This window comes from Gopherus evgoodei, chromosome 9 (genome assembly GCF_007399415.2).
Source record: "Gopherus evgoodei ecotype Sinaloan lineage chromosome 9, rGopEvg1_v1.p, whole genome shotgun sequence".
NCBI lineage: Eukaryota > Metazoa > Chordata > Testudines > Testudinidae > Gopherus > Gopherus evgoodei.
The window spans coordinates 23,703,961-23,720,737 of NC_044330.1; the positions used below are offsets into that span (position 1 = coordinate 23,703,961).

The 16,777-nt window shown below is 41.7% G+C and overlaps 2 protein-coding genes across 3 annotated transcripts in view; one reads left to right on the forward strand and one right to left on the reverse strand.

The window, feature by feature from the left end:
- GFM1 (G elongation factor mitochondrial 1) overlaps nucleotides 1–16,777 on the reverse strand; it is a 57,921-nt gene that overhangs the window by 11,235 nt on the left and 29,909 nt on the right. For both annotated transcript variants that reach the window (XM_030574476.1, XM_030574475.1), the window contains exons 11-13: nucleotides 16,614–16,670; nucleotides 15,871–16,008; nucleotides 14,405–14,487 (exon numbers count right to left, since the gene is read on the reverse strand). In XM_030574476.1, coding sequence (XP_030430336.1) covers nucleotides 14,405–14,487; nucleotides 15,871–16,008; nucleotides 16,614–16,670 — 278 coding nt within the window. The remainder of the gene's footprint in view (nucleotides 1–14,404; nucleotides 14,488–15,870; nucleotides 16,009–16,613; nucleotides 16,671–16,777) is intronic.
- On the forward strand, nucleotides 8–14,388 carry LXN (latexin). The gene is made up of 6 exons (XM_030574487.1): nucleotides 8–1,287; nucleotides 6,405–6,467; nucleotides 7,196–7,373; nucleotides 7,866–8,002; nucleotides 12,882–12,944; nucleotides 14,045–14,388. Exons 1-6 carry the CDS (start codon nucleotides 1,159–1,161, stop codon nucleotides 14,141–14,143), a joined length of 669 nt encoding a protein of 222 aa, XP_030430347.1. The 5' UTR covers nucleotides 8–1,158; the 3' UTR covers nucleotides 14,144–14,388.

A 16,777-nucleotide genomic window follows, 5' to 3' on the forward strand; every position in this document is an offset into this window, starting at 1 on the left:
TATCTATCATAGAAGCTATGCACTAGTCAGAATTCCAAAGGAATATGTCCCTTTATTGACATTTTGCTTTATCCTATTTAGTTATGCATAACCAAAATGGCTATGCATTTCTATTTATCATTGAAACAATAGCCAAGAATATTCAAGGACGCGCATGATGAACAGCATGATTCACCATTCTACAAGAGAGTAAAAAAAAAAGGCAGGATACTACTTTATAGGTTACTGCAGTCCAAATGCTCCAAAATACTCTGTAATAAAGAACAAAACATAGCCGACAGACACCCTTATGGGATATTAGCATGGAAATCAGAACTCTTTTGCGGCCCCAGATTCATTTTCTTTTGCTGTCGAGTCTCCACTTGAAGTCCTAATCCTCAACTGTGACATCAATTTGTGGATGCAAAAACTGGGATGTCAAAAAATGTCTGAGATGTTCAGATAGATAAATAAAACCTTGACAGGATTAACTTGTTAGAAAGTTGTCATGCAAATGACACTTAATTGTAACAGAGAATGAAGAAAAATATAGACAACATTTTTGCAAAACAATTTTTTTTTCCATAAAGCATTAGTTGTTTAAGCATGGATGAGCCAGGTAGTCCCTCATACTAACAAGTATACACTGCTGGGGCTTCTAGTGGCAGAATAAGCTCCCGAAGTGAATTTGCATAATACAATGTATTATTAACAAAGAATATAACAGCAGAGACTGGATTTATGGAAGTGGAAGCTGGGACAGGGCTGATCACAAACTTGACTAGTCCCACTACTGGAAGCCCCCACTGGAAAGGTTCATTTTAGTAGCAGTATTTGCAAAGGAGGAGGATTGTAATGTACAGCCTCTTTTACTTACACTTACACACACCTTCCAGCCTACCACATCAGCTTGTCCCAGCTGCTGCGGCTCCTCACTCCTCCGCAAAAGCTAAAGTAAAACACAGCTGTTCCTGTTCCACCGAAACAAGGCGACTAACAGGTGACCTGCAGTGCCCAGTAATGCACACGCATCAGCCGCGCCGCTGGGCACGGAGGCTGTAGCGGCTGCTTCCTGCTTTCGCGGAAGGGGAAGGAATCGGGGTTGGACACTCCCCTTGAGTGATCCTTGCTCCGGCCTCGCCTTTCCCACTTGTGCAAGCAGGTAAAGCGCCCTGCTCCATGGAGATCCCCCCGTCCCACTACCCAGCTACGAGAGCAGCCGTCGTAGCTGTGAACTACATCAACTACCAGCATGGCAGCCCCAGCAAGATCTTTATGTTGCAGGAGGTGACCAAAGCCAGCAGGGAGGTGAGTGCGTGCGGAGGGGAAAACACCGCTAAAAGGGACTGGCCAGAAACACCCCGGCACATGAATTAGAACAAATTAGTCTGGGTCTGGAAAGCTGGACACAGCTGAGTATATACGGCGGAGATATGCTATTTACTGTGCTGGCTGATTGATTGCTCCAGAGCCACTCCCTACTCCGCTGCTCAGTGCTGATTTAGGAGAGCGCAGAGTACAGAGCCCAGACAGGTAGAGTCCTGTTCCCAGCCCAGGGGAGTCTCATTACAGCGTCACACTCATACCAGAGCTGTTCCTTTGCAGTCCTGTAACTGAGGGCTTGTCTACATCAGAAAGTTGCAGCGCTGGTGAGGGAGTTACAGCGCTGCAACTTTGAAGGTGTACACATCTGCAGGGCACCACCAGCGCTGCAACTCCCTGTTTGCAGCGCTGGCCGTACTCCCGTTTTGTCTTGGGTGTAGAGGATCCAGCGCTGGTGATCCAGCGCTGGTAATCCAATGTAGACAGTTACCAGCGCTTTTCTTGACCTCCGTGGAAGGAGGAAGCCTCTGGTAATCAAGCTGGTTTCCTTTCCCGGTTTGCTCTCTCGGTCCCGGAGCCACCCAGCAAACCGCCGGGAAGGAGACCTGCTTGCTCGGGGTTCCGGGACCGAGAGAGCAAACCGGGAAAGGAAACCAGCTTCGCCGCGGTTTGCTCTCTCGGTCCCGGAACCCCGAGCAAGCAGGTCTCCTTCCCTGCGGTTTGCTGGGTGGCTCCGGGACCGAGAGAGCAAACCGCGGCGTTCCCGGTTTGCTCTCTCGGTCCCGGAACCCCGAGCAAGCAGGTCTCCTTCCCTGCGGTTTGCTGGCTGGCTCCGGGACCGAGGAGAGCAAACCGCGGCGTTCCCGGTTTGCTCTCTCGGTCCCGGAACCCCGAGCAAGCAGGTCTCCTTCCCTGCGGTTTGCTGGCTGGCTCCGGGACCGAGAGAGCAAACCGCGGCGTTCCCGGTTTGCTCTCTCGGTCCCGGAACCCCGAGCAAGCAGGTCTCCTTCCCTGCGGTTTGCTGGCTGGCTCCGGGACCGAGAGAGCAAACCGCGGCGTTCCCGGTTTGCTCTCTCGGTCCCGGAACCCCGAGCAAGCAGGTCTCCTTCCCTGCGGTTTGCTGGCTGGCTCCGGGGACCGAGAGAGCAAACCGCGGCGTTCCCGGTTTGCTCTCTCGGTCCGGGAACCCCGAGCAAGCAGGTCTCCTTCCCTGCGGTTTGCTGGCTGGCTCCGGGACCGAGAGAGCAAACGCGGCGTTCCCGGTTTGCTCTCTCGGTCCCGGAACCCCGAGCAAGCAGGTCTCCTTCCCTGCGGTTTGCTGGCTGGCTCCGGGACCCGAGAGAGCAAACCGCGGCGTTCCGGTTTTGCTCTCTCGGTCCCGGAACCCCGAGCAAGCAGGTCTCCTTCCCTGCGGTTTGCTGGCTGGCTCCGGGACCGAGAGAGCAAACCGCGGGGGAAGCTGGTTTCCTTTCCCGGTTTGCTCCCTCGTCCCGGAACCCCCCTTGAAGCCGCCCAACAGCGCTGCAGTGTGGCCACATCTAACACCACTTGCAGCGCTGGTTGCTGTAAGTGTGGCCACTCTGCAGCGCTGGCCCTATACAGCTGTACTAATACAGCTGTAACAACCAGCGCTGCAAAATTTTAGATGTAGACATGGCCTGAGTATTTACCAGCCAGCCAATACTAAGGCCCCCAGGTAGGCTACAAAATAGCCATATTATAGTCTCCTTTAGTCTTGTGTGTCAAGACACTAAAATATATCTTTAAGTCACATAGACTTAGTCTTCTAATGTTAAAATATTGTTCCCACACAAGACCAAGTTTTAACCCAGGAAGATTTAGGCTAAATTATGGTTCTCTGCTATGGCTTAAAAAAAAGTGACCACACAGGTAAAACTACAGTGTTACCCAGGCTCCTGATTTTATCCTGAGTATTGCTATATTTGGTGTTTTGCCTAAGGCCCTGGTTCCTGGACTCATACAGTTCTCAGCTTTCATTAAAAAAAATAACACAGCCCTCATGGTTGCAAATAAAAGCCTGGAAACATAAACCACCACCACAAGACAAATAAAAAGAATGCCAAATTTATAATCTCACGAATTTCAGTGGGGTCTTTCCAATAATAAAGGTGTTACAAATTAATTCTGGTCTTAAATGGCTCCCAGAATTTGTGAGGTGGCCTTTGTGTTTTAAAATTCCCCCTGCTCAGTCCTTCATACATCAGAGACAAAGCACATAACTTCACATTAAAAGAGAAACAGAAGATGCTGTAGACACTTGAAGGCTTAGATTCTACAAAGACTTTTGCACATGCTTGACTACTCATGTGTAAAGTTACTCATGCATGTACATGTCTGCAGGACCAAAGCCTAAAAGTCCATCTACTCAGTGTATATGCACATGTAAGATGCCTATATTAGAACTTGACTGTTTTCAGTGACTGGGCGGCCCATTGGGAGTTGTTCAATTTTGCATATATTTGTTTAAGTTTTGATGAACAAAAGGACTAAAAATCCTAAGTATACAACTAACAATGTGTACTTATTTGACAATTGCACTTTAATGTTATAATGCTTCATAATCTGCTCATAATTGGCATATTAAAAAATTAAAAAATTAATTTAGTAAGAAAATATAAACCCTTACTAACCCCTCTGCTATAGTTTTTGCTGAGATGTTTGGTGGGACTACTTATTCATGTGCATTGTAAAAAGATTTGTATTAGTGAGGTGGTGCTGTGTTGGGCTGATCGGTATTTTCTTTTGAAGAGAGGAAGGAAAAGGAGGTTTTAACAGTTGAACAAGAAATCCCACTTTATCACTTAGCAGAAAAGAACAAAACTGCTTTTACACCTTTCTCTAAAAAGGTCTGATTTACCTCTTAGGATTTTAATCTTCCCTGACACAGGGAAAGATCAATTCTTTCTCCCCTCCATTGAGACCAGCTCCCCTATCCATTCTACCTGTCACCATAAATACTGATGAATGCCACAAATAATTAAGTCATTGTTCAAGCGTTTTTTCCTTCCATACAGGAATTCTGTAACTCTCCTCAATTCAGAAAGGATCATTGTTGATAGTTATTCCAGGTCTGGCTCCACAAGTAACAAACCTTGGATTCTTTCCAGATTGAATTGCATTAACCCCTAACCTGCCATACTTTCTCTCATTCTCAGTTCAACTCCCCTCCTTCAGAGACTACTATGCATGGATGAAAGTCATGTTTGAGACTGTGCCTTTAGTAACTTGAGTTACAGATTAACTTGCATATCAATAACCAAAACTGCTGCTTTATACTGCACAAACATCTATTTGATAAGTAGGCTGAATTGACCACTGGATTGAGCAATCAGGAAGCCAGGAGCTCCCAAATTCTAATCCTGACTCTTACCTGATAATGATGTTGCCTTGGACAAGTGACTTGACTAACACTGAAACAATTCTCCACAAGAGTGTAGTGAGGATTAGTCACTGTTTGTGCATTTTGAAAATGGACCACAATATAAATGCAAAGTATTAATAAACCTGTTTGCCACAGCTTTGAGCTTTTTCTTCATTGTTCTTACAGATCAGGGGTAGGCAACCTGCAGCATGCAAGCTGATTTTAAGTGGCACTCACACTGGCCACCTATACAATCTATTGTGTTGAGATACCTGGTTACAATGTGATTAAAACAGTGTAGGTCCTGGCTACCAGTCCGGGGAGCTCTGCATTTTAATTTATTTTTAAATGACGCTTCTTAAACATTTTAAAACCCTTATTTACTTTACATACAACAATATTTTAGTTATATATTATAGACCAATAAAAAGAGACCTTCTAAAAACGTTAAAATTACCGGCACGTGAAACCTTAAATCAGAGTGAATAAATGAAGACTAGGCACACAACTTCTGAAAGGTTGCTGACCTGTTACAGATAATAGCTGGGACAGTTCTGCTCAAATGTCCCATGCACCAGTTGCTCAAAGATGTCTTAAGTGGCCTTGCTCCCATTACTGGCACAGTCTGAAGAATAATAATTAGCTTGTGCCCATTTTGTTTTTTGTAGTTCTGAAGTATGGAGAGAAAGCTGTTATTACATCTGCATGGCCCTCTCCTCAGACAATGTCCTTTTATATCAGATCAAAGCAGCAGAGAAAGCATAAATAACCTGGTAGGGGTAACTTCTTGCAAAGACTGTTCTCCGGTTCAACACTTCCTGTACTATACAATCTATTGTGTTGAGATACCTGGTTACAATGTGATTAAAACAGCGTAGGTATGAATGAACTATGTTCCAACGTGTGCAGCAGCCTTGCTAGTGCCCAAGGAGGTAGCACAGTTCAGGAACATAGCTTGATTCCACCTACAATGCTAGTATGAAACATGTTTAGTAGAGTTGGGGAGAGGGAAAGGACTACTGTGTAGTAACTGTGCCCGCCAACACTGCAGGCTCCTACTGTACTGATGAGATTTTAGGCTCTCTATTGGCCAAGGAATCAGTCATTACCTTTCCACCAAGAACGCTGGAAAGATATTGTCATGGTTACTATCAGAACAGCTGGGACTCTCTCAGCACAGAGCTGCTCTTGATTTGAGACTGTACCATGTTCTAGAACACAGTTAGCTTAGTCTTGAGGATAAGTCTATGCTATTCTGTAGTGTTTTCATTTTACAGCTCAAATACTTTAAGACCATATACAGTTCTTAATTCCTGGAGGGTGAAAGTCACTCAATGCACATGGTCCACACAAGGCTATTATTTGTAATACTGTAGTGCTTAAGAGCAATAAGGATGGGTTTTATGTGGCAGATAGGACTCTTCATGTTCCCTCTGCACTGGATGTATTTCACCCAATTGGACTTTAAATAAACTGGACCACGGATAACTAACCAGATGTGACATCAGGAACATTGGTGCTGTGTATTAAATGACTAACCTTTAAGTCTGGTCACATGTACACACAAGATAAGTGAAGAGTTAAATATGTACTGTACAGAGTTGGCACTGTGCATTGTCATACTTCACAGGAATAACCTGAACAATCTCCATCAGGTACAGAAATAAGGAGGATTAAAGATAGAACAGTTTAACTTTTTAAAAATATTTCCTCACTTTAGGACATTCCTGATGTTGGGCATAAATATCACCTTAAATTTTCACTAGAAGATATCCTCCACAAGGTGAGTTCTGCTTTATATACTTGAATTGTGAATTCTTTAGGGCAAGAATCATCTTTTAATTATACATATAGACAGCACATAGCATAATGGTGTCCTGCTCTCTGTCTGGGCTTGTAGACTGTATCAGTAAATAATCATTTAAAAGTGATCTGGTTGTAAAATTGGAGCACAATACACAAATTTCAGAGCTCCTTTCATTGCTAATTAGGCCTTAGGACTGGATTTAACCAAAAGAAGAAACAGCCAGTTTTTGCACCATGAAAGCCCTGAAAAGTCACTTTTTGCTGTACAATACCATGGTATGGCAATTGGTTGAGAGAGGCAACTGGCATATTAAAAACAAGGATGTCTTAGTGTCATCCACTATGAGTTAGATCACATCTTCAATTTGAAGACCTCATATGAATCTATTTCTCTATCAGATAACCAGCAGAATACTGTGTCAAATTGATATAAAAGGGAAAGCACCATCACTAAATATATAGCTTTGACATGTTCTATATAAACTACACAGAAAGTTTGTGAATATATTTTAAGGGTAATTAAGATTTTGACCCTGCTTTAATCTTAATGAAATAGTCTGCACATACTCTCACACATCAGACTTGCAGAAAAAATGGGGAATACATAAAACAGTAAAATAGATGAATGGTGGAGTTTTCTGTGTATTAACTATCTATTTTACTTTATTAAAATGGATTAAATCCATGTAACTATTTCTGTAACAGGACAATGCCATTAACTGCACTGCTGAAATTCTTTATCTTCTGAGCAACCAACGTACTGCACCGCAAGTGCATTTTACAGTGGAAGGAGAATTTGGGAAGAACACAGATGAAGCAGATAACAAATTTTACAACAGAATCAAGAGCCTTCAAGAACCATTGGTTGCACAAAATATTCCAGGTATGAAGATGAGGGAAGGGATTTTGGCAGAAACTTCACCTTCTTCATTCAAACTTTAGTGTCAAGCATAGCAGCAGCAAGCGTTCATTTGTTTTGACTGACTTTCAATTTTTTTTTTTTTAAATTGCTCTTTTCCTGAATACTTATTAGGCTAGTTGCTTTGCTTTAAAAACTTACAGCTTATCACTGTTGTTAGCATTACAATAGCTACTGGAGGCTCCATCTGAGACCAGGCCCTCATTGTATAAGGCTCTGTACTTTAACACTGGAATAGATAATCCCTCTTCTGAACAGTTTACCACCTAAATAGAAAAGCCAAACAAAGGGTAGAAACAGACCTTTCCCACACAGCAGGTCTGCGGTAGAGTCAGGAACAGAACCCAGGTCTCCTGACTCCTAGTCCAGTATTCTACCTACTAGGGTGAGACTGAATGAGTTTCAATTGGTCAGATTTTCACACATTTAATACAGATTATTTGCTTTGGTTCTCAGACAATTATGGCAACACATCCCCAGAAATGGAGCCCATCAGCCACCTAGCTCGAGTGGCCTGTGGTTATATAATATGGCAGAACTCCACTGAAAACACATTGTACAATTTGATTCAAATCAGAGATGTCAGACAGGTGGTAAGTAATGCACCTATCAATGCACTGGGATGATGATAATTAAGAATAAATTCAGAGAAGCTGCTATGTAAGGATACTCCATTGTTAAAACTATAGATTGCTGGAGGATAAGTAGAAACATGTACATGCAGATTTAAAGTCTACAATGGAACAGATTCTGTGAATCTGAATGTGATTTGGACATATCAAGATTTTAAATGGGTTCTTTACTCACCATTCACAAAATTGTGTAGGCAATGTCTTACCCTGATTAGGGTATAAGATAGCAGTTTGAAATATGTACATACTGACTGACCTATTCCTTATTCTCTCTATCCTTTGCACCTCAAAGTTCATATGCATTTATATATCAATACTAAAAAACAATTCAGGACACTGAACCTAACAGGACAGCTTGCGCTCTCTAGGTATTTATGCCACAATCATGGTATTAGTACACAAGGTGTTTCTGGAATTTAATATTCAGTGTCCCTATTTCTGAATTCATGCACGTTCATGTGATTGCATGTTTTATAGACCACGTTACAGGAGCACTCATACAATGGATGCAATTAGATATCACTATCAAAGAGTGCATCAATAAAGAAGCAAACCTACCCAGTCCTAATCCTCCCAAACTGTTAGTATGTCAAAGAACATGCTCCTGGCAGAAAACTGAGCTGCTTTATGGCACAGGGCAACCTACACCTGTGATCCATACCCCTCATGTGAAAAGCATACCTCTAGGATTGAGTCAAAGCAAAAGTAATTAAAGATTTCTATTTTAAACCATTCCTATGAATTTCTTTGTTACTTTTAACCAAGTAAATATTTTTTCTGCTCTAGCAAAACAATGCGCCTACTTGATGACTGGAGTGTTCTCCTAGGTCTTCTCTTCATTAATTTAATTTTGCTCCATTTCTCACAGTTTCTTGGTGACAACACTATTGCAAGTTCATTAGTTAAGTCTTTTGACATTTTTTCTGGTCTAATCACTTCATTTGATTAGGGTTTTCTATTACTTTTCTTTCCTTCATTTATATTCTCTGTAGGTCCAATTTACAGTAGTCTTACATCTGCACAATATCAAAATACTCTCCTTTTATCTTTCAGTCTACACTACAGTCTCACAATCAGTCACGGTAATATTGTTTGACATCTCTCTGCTATCTGAGTTAGGACAAATAGCAATGGGCTGCATCTCAACTCCAATAAGGCCTGGTCTACACTGGGGGTGGGATCGATCTAAGATACGCAATTTCAGCTAGGAGAATAGCATAGCTGAAGTCGACGTATCTTAGATTGACTTAGAATCACTTACTTCGTGTCCTTGCAGCATGGGATCAACAGCCGCTGCTCTCCCGTCGACTTTGCTTCCGCCTCTCACCGAGCTGGAGTTCAGCAGTTGATGGGAGAGCAATCGGGGATTGATTTATCGTGTCTACACTACACACGATAAATCGATCCCTGATAGATTGATCACTACCTGCCAATCCAGCAGGTAGTGTAGACATACTGTAAAATCAAAATCCATCTATGTTTGTACTGGTTTGTAACACTCCAGCCTTCAACCATTGTTAATTTACCTAAAAGGATATTCAAAGACGGGATGAAGTCTCGGTTTAATTCTTAATTTCATATCACCAAGTATTACCTTGTTTAACGTTGCTCTTGCTATATTTGCTTTTATTAATTTCTGTGTGTTTCATTTCACTAAATCACATGTATCTTAAAAGAATAATGAAGCAGCTCGTACCTTGAAAGAGTTATATACCTTTGGTTGGGAAATGCCCTCTGAATTCTTCTCTTTTAAAACTATAAAACTGAAAGAGGGCTATTAATATGATTCCTATAATAATTACTTCTGCTGCAGAAGCAGCCATCCAGCTGACTAACGCAGTACATTAGCTAGTTAATGTTCACAGAATTATATGGTATAGTGATCACTGATTAAGTTTGACAAGAAAATAAAATGCATGAAAAGCAAGGCAATGGTCTCTAAGGGAAGGGCCAAAACATGTAGACATTATTTCATGTTTTATCTTTATTACGCTGTCTGATTGTCCATAGAAAATCTCTTCTTACTGAATTGATCTTGATGTGCCATAAACCATTCAGAAGTACATGGCCTGTGGCTGCCAAAACAAATTATAGCTTTTCAAGTTAGTCAAAAGTAACCCATCTGCTACAGCCAAAAGACCTTCTGGATTTCTTACCAGAAAGAGATGTCAACTTGTCTGAGTATAAGTTTCCTTAGGAAAACCATAGATGGTGTTTAGGCAAGTGGAGATCTGTTGACTCCCTGCTTCTATTGTCCACTTGCCAAGAAGAAATATGGATTTTCTTTTGCAATTACTGTGAGACAACTTAAAATTCAAACACATTAATCCTGGACACTGGAACGCAGAATAGGACCTGATGTTCAGAATAACCACAACTGGCATATCATTTAGGATCATGCTGTTGTAGTCTAAACAACTAAGGGGACATCATACATGTTCAAAGCCCAGTTTTGGACATTCAATATGTGCAATTAACTCAGCTAAGGTTGTGCATGTGAAAGGAACCCAGAGTCACAAACTCACTTTGGGAATGAAAAACTGTCACAGAATGGGGATAAAGACTAATCACCTGAGCATCATCACTTCAGTGGTGTTCGTATCATTCTGGGAACAGAATTTGTTAATTAGCTTTTCTCCTTCTGGTGGCTGACTTGGAGCAGGAGTGGATCGTGTGTGGATTTTAACACAACTGTCTGCAACAGATAAATTTTAAAACAGGGAAAAGCAGACACCATATAACACTTAGATTAGATTAAATTTCAGATCCGTGCTGTGTTCCTTTCATACACAGCTAAGATAAATTATTGGTAACTGGAATTATCAGATTTCATTTATCGTTAGATTTTAGTCTGTGTTTGTGTATTCTACCATCCACACCCATCTCTTATAACATGTTACCCTGGTGAGACTTCCTGCAGTGCCTGGCATGTCTCACCCTATTAACATAATTTCATTTACAAGTTATTTTCCTTGTTAGCACACCTTACAGACTTGAGATCTTGAAATTAGTGGGATCTGTGCTCTTAACTCATTTAGGAGCTTTTGAAAAGTCCCATTCTATTCACCGTTATTAGGTGCAAAAACCAAGAAGTAATAGAGACACCAGGGTCTTATTGTCTCTTCTTGCAAGCAGAAGAGATTCTTATTGAGTATGTTGAATGCCAACACCAATGTATCATATCCTTCTTCCTTGGAAACCTGCAGAAATGTGTGTGCTGTAGGGATTGGATTTAGAGGCTGACAACAGGTCATAGGAGCAGCAAAGAGGGAGTTCCCTTTCTCACAGATCCCTGGAGTTGGGAGGCTACATCCCCCTGCTTCCTTTAACCCAGGGGTGGGCACACTATGGCCCGAGGGCTGCATCCAGCCCTTCAGACGAATTTGTCTCTCGAGCTCCTGCCTGGGTCGGGGGCTTGCCCCGCTCCATGTGACTCCCAGAAGCAGCAGCATGTCCCCACTCCAGCTCCTACACGTGGGGGCAGCCAGGGGATGCTGCACGCTGCCCCCGTCCCATGCACAGCCCCAATAGCTCCCAGTGGCCAGGAACCGTGGCCAAGGGAAGCTGCAGGGGCGGCGCCTGCGGACGGGGCAGTGCACAGAGCTGCCTGGCTGTGCCTTCACATAGGAACCGGAGGGGGGTGGGGGGACATGCTGCTGCTTCTGGAAGCTGCTTGAGGTAAGCGCCGCCCTGAGCCTGACTCCCTCCCATGCTCCAACCCTCTGCCCCAGCCCTGATCCCTCTCTCACCCTCCAAACCCGTAGGTCCCAGCCTGGAGCACCATCCTGTACCCACCACCCCTCATCTGCAGCCCAGAGTCCGCACTCCCAGCCGGGGCCTTCACCCGCTCTCGCACCCCAACCCCCAATTTCATGAGCGTTCATGGTCCATCATACAATTTCCATACCCAGATGTGGCCCTCGGGCCAAAAAGTTTGTCCAACCCTGCTCTAACCTCTTCACCCAAGGGAACAATTTTTTCGTATCTCTGCATGGTGAAGTTTAAACACCTATACCCAACATTTATGCAAGAGGATACAATTTCTCTAAATTCCAACACCTTTCAGATTAGATCTGGCCTTGAAATATTCATATATTATGGACATAGTGATTAACTGCCCCAATTGACTGGACAATGGCACATGCAAACATTTGCTACGCTTGAAACAAGAGGTATCGTACTAGTGTTTAGTATCAACAGAAACCGAACTAACTTCTATGGGATTCCATCTGGCAGTGTTCTCCCATCCAAGATTATATTATGAACAGCAGTATCAGCGGTTGGAGGACTAATCCAACTGATTGCTGCTGCTAGTTTCCCAAATCAGGTATTTTTGTAGCAAGATTTGCTTTCCCTAAAATATGTACTAGCTTCCCATGTAACTTTGGATTTTCTTAAATGACCAATTGCTCTCCTCAGCTTCTTTGCCCAAACCCTAAATTATTCACAGTCACAAAAATCTAAACACACAACCAAAGCAAAGAGTCTCTATAGTAACATAAGTACATTGAAAATGAGTCAACACTAAAAAAGTCAAATTGTTTTGGAAAATAAACCCAGTATTTTCCTTGAAAGAGAACATTAGTCATGTCTGACTTTATAAACAGAGCTGTTTGAGCAGTCAGTGTGGAGTTAAACTTTGTGTTCTGTCTTTCAGATGTTATTCTGTGATTAAATGAAGTGCAGCATAGAGCAAAACTAAGTTTCATCTGTTTTATACATTACTCTTGTAACATTTCGGACATTTTATTGCTGCCAAGTACAACTAAATGACTCTTTTTATTAATGAAAAGGTAACTTAAATCTCAGTCCTTATTGTCTGTCTTTATGTTGGTTCCAGAAAAGAAATGACGATTACTTGGAATTTGACTACACGGTCCTACTTCATGATATTGTTTCACAGGTAAAAGTTTTATTGTCAAGCAAAAGGGAAAATTAGATTACCACCTATGAATTCTCTTTCTAGAACCCTCCACGTTAGACAGACTGATGTTTCCCCCTTCACCCTGATGCTTGGGCCAGTAGATTGGCTGCATGACAGGGCTAGACGACCCCATCCACCTTGCATTCTCCAGAGTACTCTGCCTTCATTTGTATGCAGGTAGCAGACCAAGTGTCTCCACTTATGTCAGAGCTTCAGGGATCTTAAATTCTTTGGTTATAATTCTAACTGACAACAAAAACTAAAGAGAAAAGGGTGAAATTCCTGGGCCGTTCCTGTGAGGTGGAGGAGGTTCCTTGAGCAGCTGCTCTCAGACCTCTACATCAAGGGGAAATTATTGTTAGGGTGGTCTGTTCCCCTTTCTGGCCACGTCTGAAGGAGACAAGAAGAGGAGCCAAAAAACATCCAGATCTGCTTAAACGCTCTCACAAGGACCAAAATGATCATGTGTTGGAGAAATTTGGGCACAGAAGATAACCAGAGACATGGGGGTGGGGGGCCCCTCCATAACCTGGAAGGAATGAAAGCAGTGTACCCAACCAGCAGGAGGGCAAGGTCCACAAAGAGCTGTTGGATCAGGCCATGGAGCTGCCCTACACACTGGGCATGGCATTGGCAGCAGCACCTTAGGTTCCCAAAATGGCACCATCTTACTACACAGTACTGTGTCTCAGGTAAATCCTTTTTTCCAAAGAAAATAATTTGCATTTGATTTAAGGAAAAAGTTTTAGACGTAAAGCTTTAGACACTGTTTAGTGTAAAATCATACACAGATAACATGAGATTCCCCTCCCATTACAAATATTACCATTCAGACATGCACTGCATCTTCATTAATATTTGCATCTTGTGAACAACACATACCATACTTTAGTCATCTGTGGGGAGGGAAGCTCTTGAAAGGAATTAGCCAACTAATTGCAGTACAAAGCACAGTTTTTGTTTCTTTTAAAGTCCTGCACTTGTTTTTATTTCTTAAACAGCAATCGGTATTCTAGTTCAGTATTGTTCTAAGAAAATTTCCAGTCTTCTCCAGTATATTATGTATGTTTTATCCACAGGAAATTATTCCTTGGCAAATGCAAGTTCTTTGGCATCCACAGCATGGAGTTAAAGTAATAAAGAACAGCTGTCAGCCAAAACATGCAGAGCAGGACTAGAAGCATATCCAATATGGCAATAATAGATGCTCCGAAGCTATGGTGATGGAGAAGTAATATATGTAGACAGGTGTATAGACAGACTAAGTGATAAACAATATCCTCACTCACTCAGTGAAACCCTCTATTCCTTCCATGTGTATTTTACTTCATGCCCAAACAAATCAAAATAAATGTTATGTATTCTCTGTAGTGTAAATGTTTGATATAATAAAATGTCTCAGTGCTTGGCTAATTTGGCTGGATAGGGAGAATACTCACAGTACAGGTGCTGTTATGCTCTCTCTAAAGGCAACTTTAGGCTTTCCCATGGTACAAAGACAAGCATATTCTCTTTCCATTCGCTGCAGAGAAAGCAGAAAAAATCCAGGACTGTTCCTGTCAGTGACAATGTCTTTGATCACAGTCATTGAAGTAGTTTGAAAAAAACAAATTGCATGTCACTGTCATTCTGATATAATCCCTGTTTAGGAGCAGTAACTTCTGAACTGGAAGTGTTCCACAATACAGGTAACAGCAATATTCTTATTCAGATTTCACCTGTACAAGATTTTCTATGTTCTATAAAATGCTAGCTCCATTTAGTGTTATATAAAATTGTTAAAGGGACACTGACATCTTGAAATACCATACATTTTATAAAGTCAAAACTAGTTTTAAGGGAATAACCTCATACAGACTCCAGATGTCCCTGCTAATTAGTTTTACAACCCATTTTCCTTTATAATTTTTAGAGCTTTTTCTCCTTTCTGTTGCTAAACAGTGGAAACTGATTATGGTGACATTCACTGTAAGCAAAAGGCTGCCAAATGTACAAAATGAGCAAACAGGGAAGAAAGTACTCTTCTGAAATTTTAATTATAGTAATCTTAGGTCGTGTTTGTACTAATAGGTAAAAAATTTCAGACCAAAGTCTGATTTTGAAGAAAGCCTTCAACTAAAATTATTAATGCCCAGGAAAGATGACTAAACAAATGTACAAATATCTATATCTAGACATTTATAAAACCACCCACTTAAGCAGCTAATAATTATTTGCATTAATATTTTAGTGCTTTTCATTCTGGAGATCCAAAAATCTTTTATGAACTATGGCCCCAACCCTCCATTGGATCTAAACAAGTGGAATTGTGCATGTTTGCAGAGCACTGCTAGTACACCTTGTGAGGAATTTTTCGAGGAAATGGTTTTTCATTGGAAATTGCTGATTCATCAAAATGGATGTTTTCACAGGAAAAGGTCAGTTTTGATGATATTTTCATCAAGGTTTCCCAAATCCAGGATGGGTGTGATTGTGGCTCAGACCCAGAATGTGGAAGACCTTGGTTCAAATCTCTACTCTGCCTAATTCACCACCATAAACTTGGACTTATGTCCAAGTCATTCCAGGTGACTGCCCCAATTACCAGGCTGCTGATTTTTTTTTTTTGACAACACATGGCAAAAGATCAGTTTCATCCCAATGTGCAGTGGGAAATCTTTGAAATCTCAAAACAGCTTTCCACCCAAACTCTACCCACTGGCACCACACAAGCATAGTGATTCACAACTGCAGAATCAGGGCCTGTATCATGTGATCACTTAGCCCACCTACCTGAAAGATTGTGGCAGATGTTTTTAAAGTGCACAGCAGCACTACACAATATCCTAGGGCAGAAAGCAAAGAGCAATACTTTTCCCAGCCAAGACTCAACTGCATAGGTCTCAGATTCAGTTTTTATAATCACCTGAGCATAGATTTCCAAGTGCAGTTCTCCCATTCCAGAAACGATTGTCTCTTTGCTCTCATTGTCAAAGTGGACTCTAAAGGTAGGATCTTCTCTTGTAAACCGGTTCAGGCCTTTTGAAAATTTATCTAGGTCATTCTAAAAAAAAAAAAAAAAAAGTACACACATGCAAAATAAATTAACTTTATTCAACATTCTATGAACAGCAGGTGATAGAAAGGTCCGAAAAGTTCATCCTAACTAGCTAGCACTGTTCCCTCCCAATAAGAGGTATAAGGATTTGCCATCCCAAACAGATCCATAAGCTTCTAATCAGGTTCATTCTCCAAACTCCTGTAAGTGTGCCTGCATGTGCCTTACCACAAAGCAAGAACACCTCTAGAGTAGGAAAAGAGGTCATGATTAGGTCAGCGTTAGCTAACCCCAATCTTTTCCTGAGTGAACATGCAGGTTAACACCTTTTACCTTGATTTAGCGGATAGCTTTTTCTTAAATGTAGATAAATCCCTAAAGCTAATCAGGGCCAGCTAACACATTTAATTCACATGTTAAACAATATGAGTAGCATGTTGATAAATGCATCAGCTAACAGGTTTTAAGACACCACTCATTTTCACAGCATAGACAAATCCAGAGTGTTTCCCTCAATAAACTGTAAAATGACAAGAGTAGAATGACAGGGGAGGGAACTCAGACTGAAAGTTTTGTATTATTGGCTATAAATTTGATTGACAGGCTCTTACCTTGTTGGAAGGCTTCATGGCTACTGAAATGACAGGTTCAGGGACATGAATCGATTCCTGTAGTAGTTAAAAAGGAACAGCTGTCAAATAAATAAGTTTCAGTACAGCTGGCAATGCGATCATAGCAGAAAACTGAAGTTTTGGTCCCAGAGACTATGGGTTCC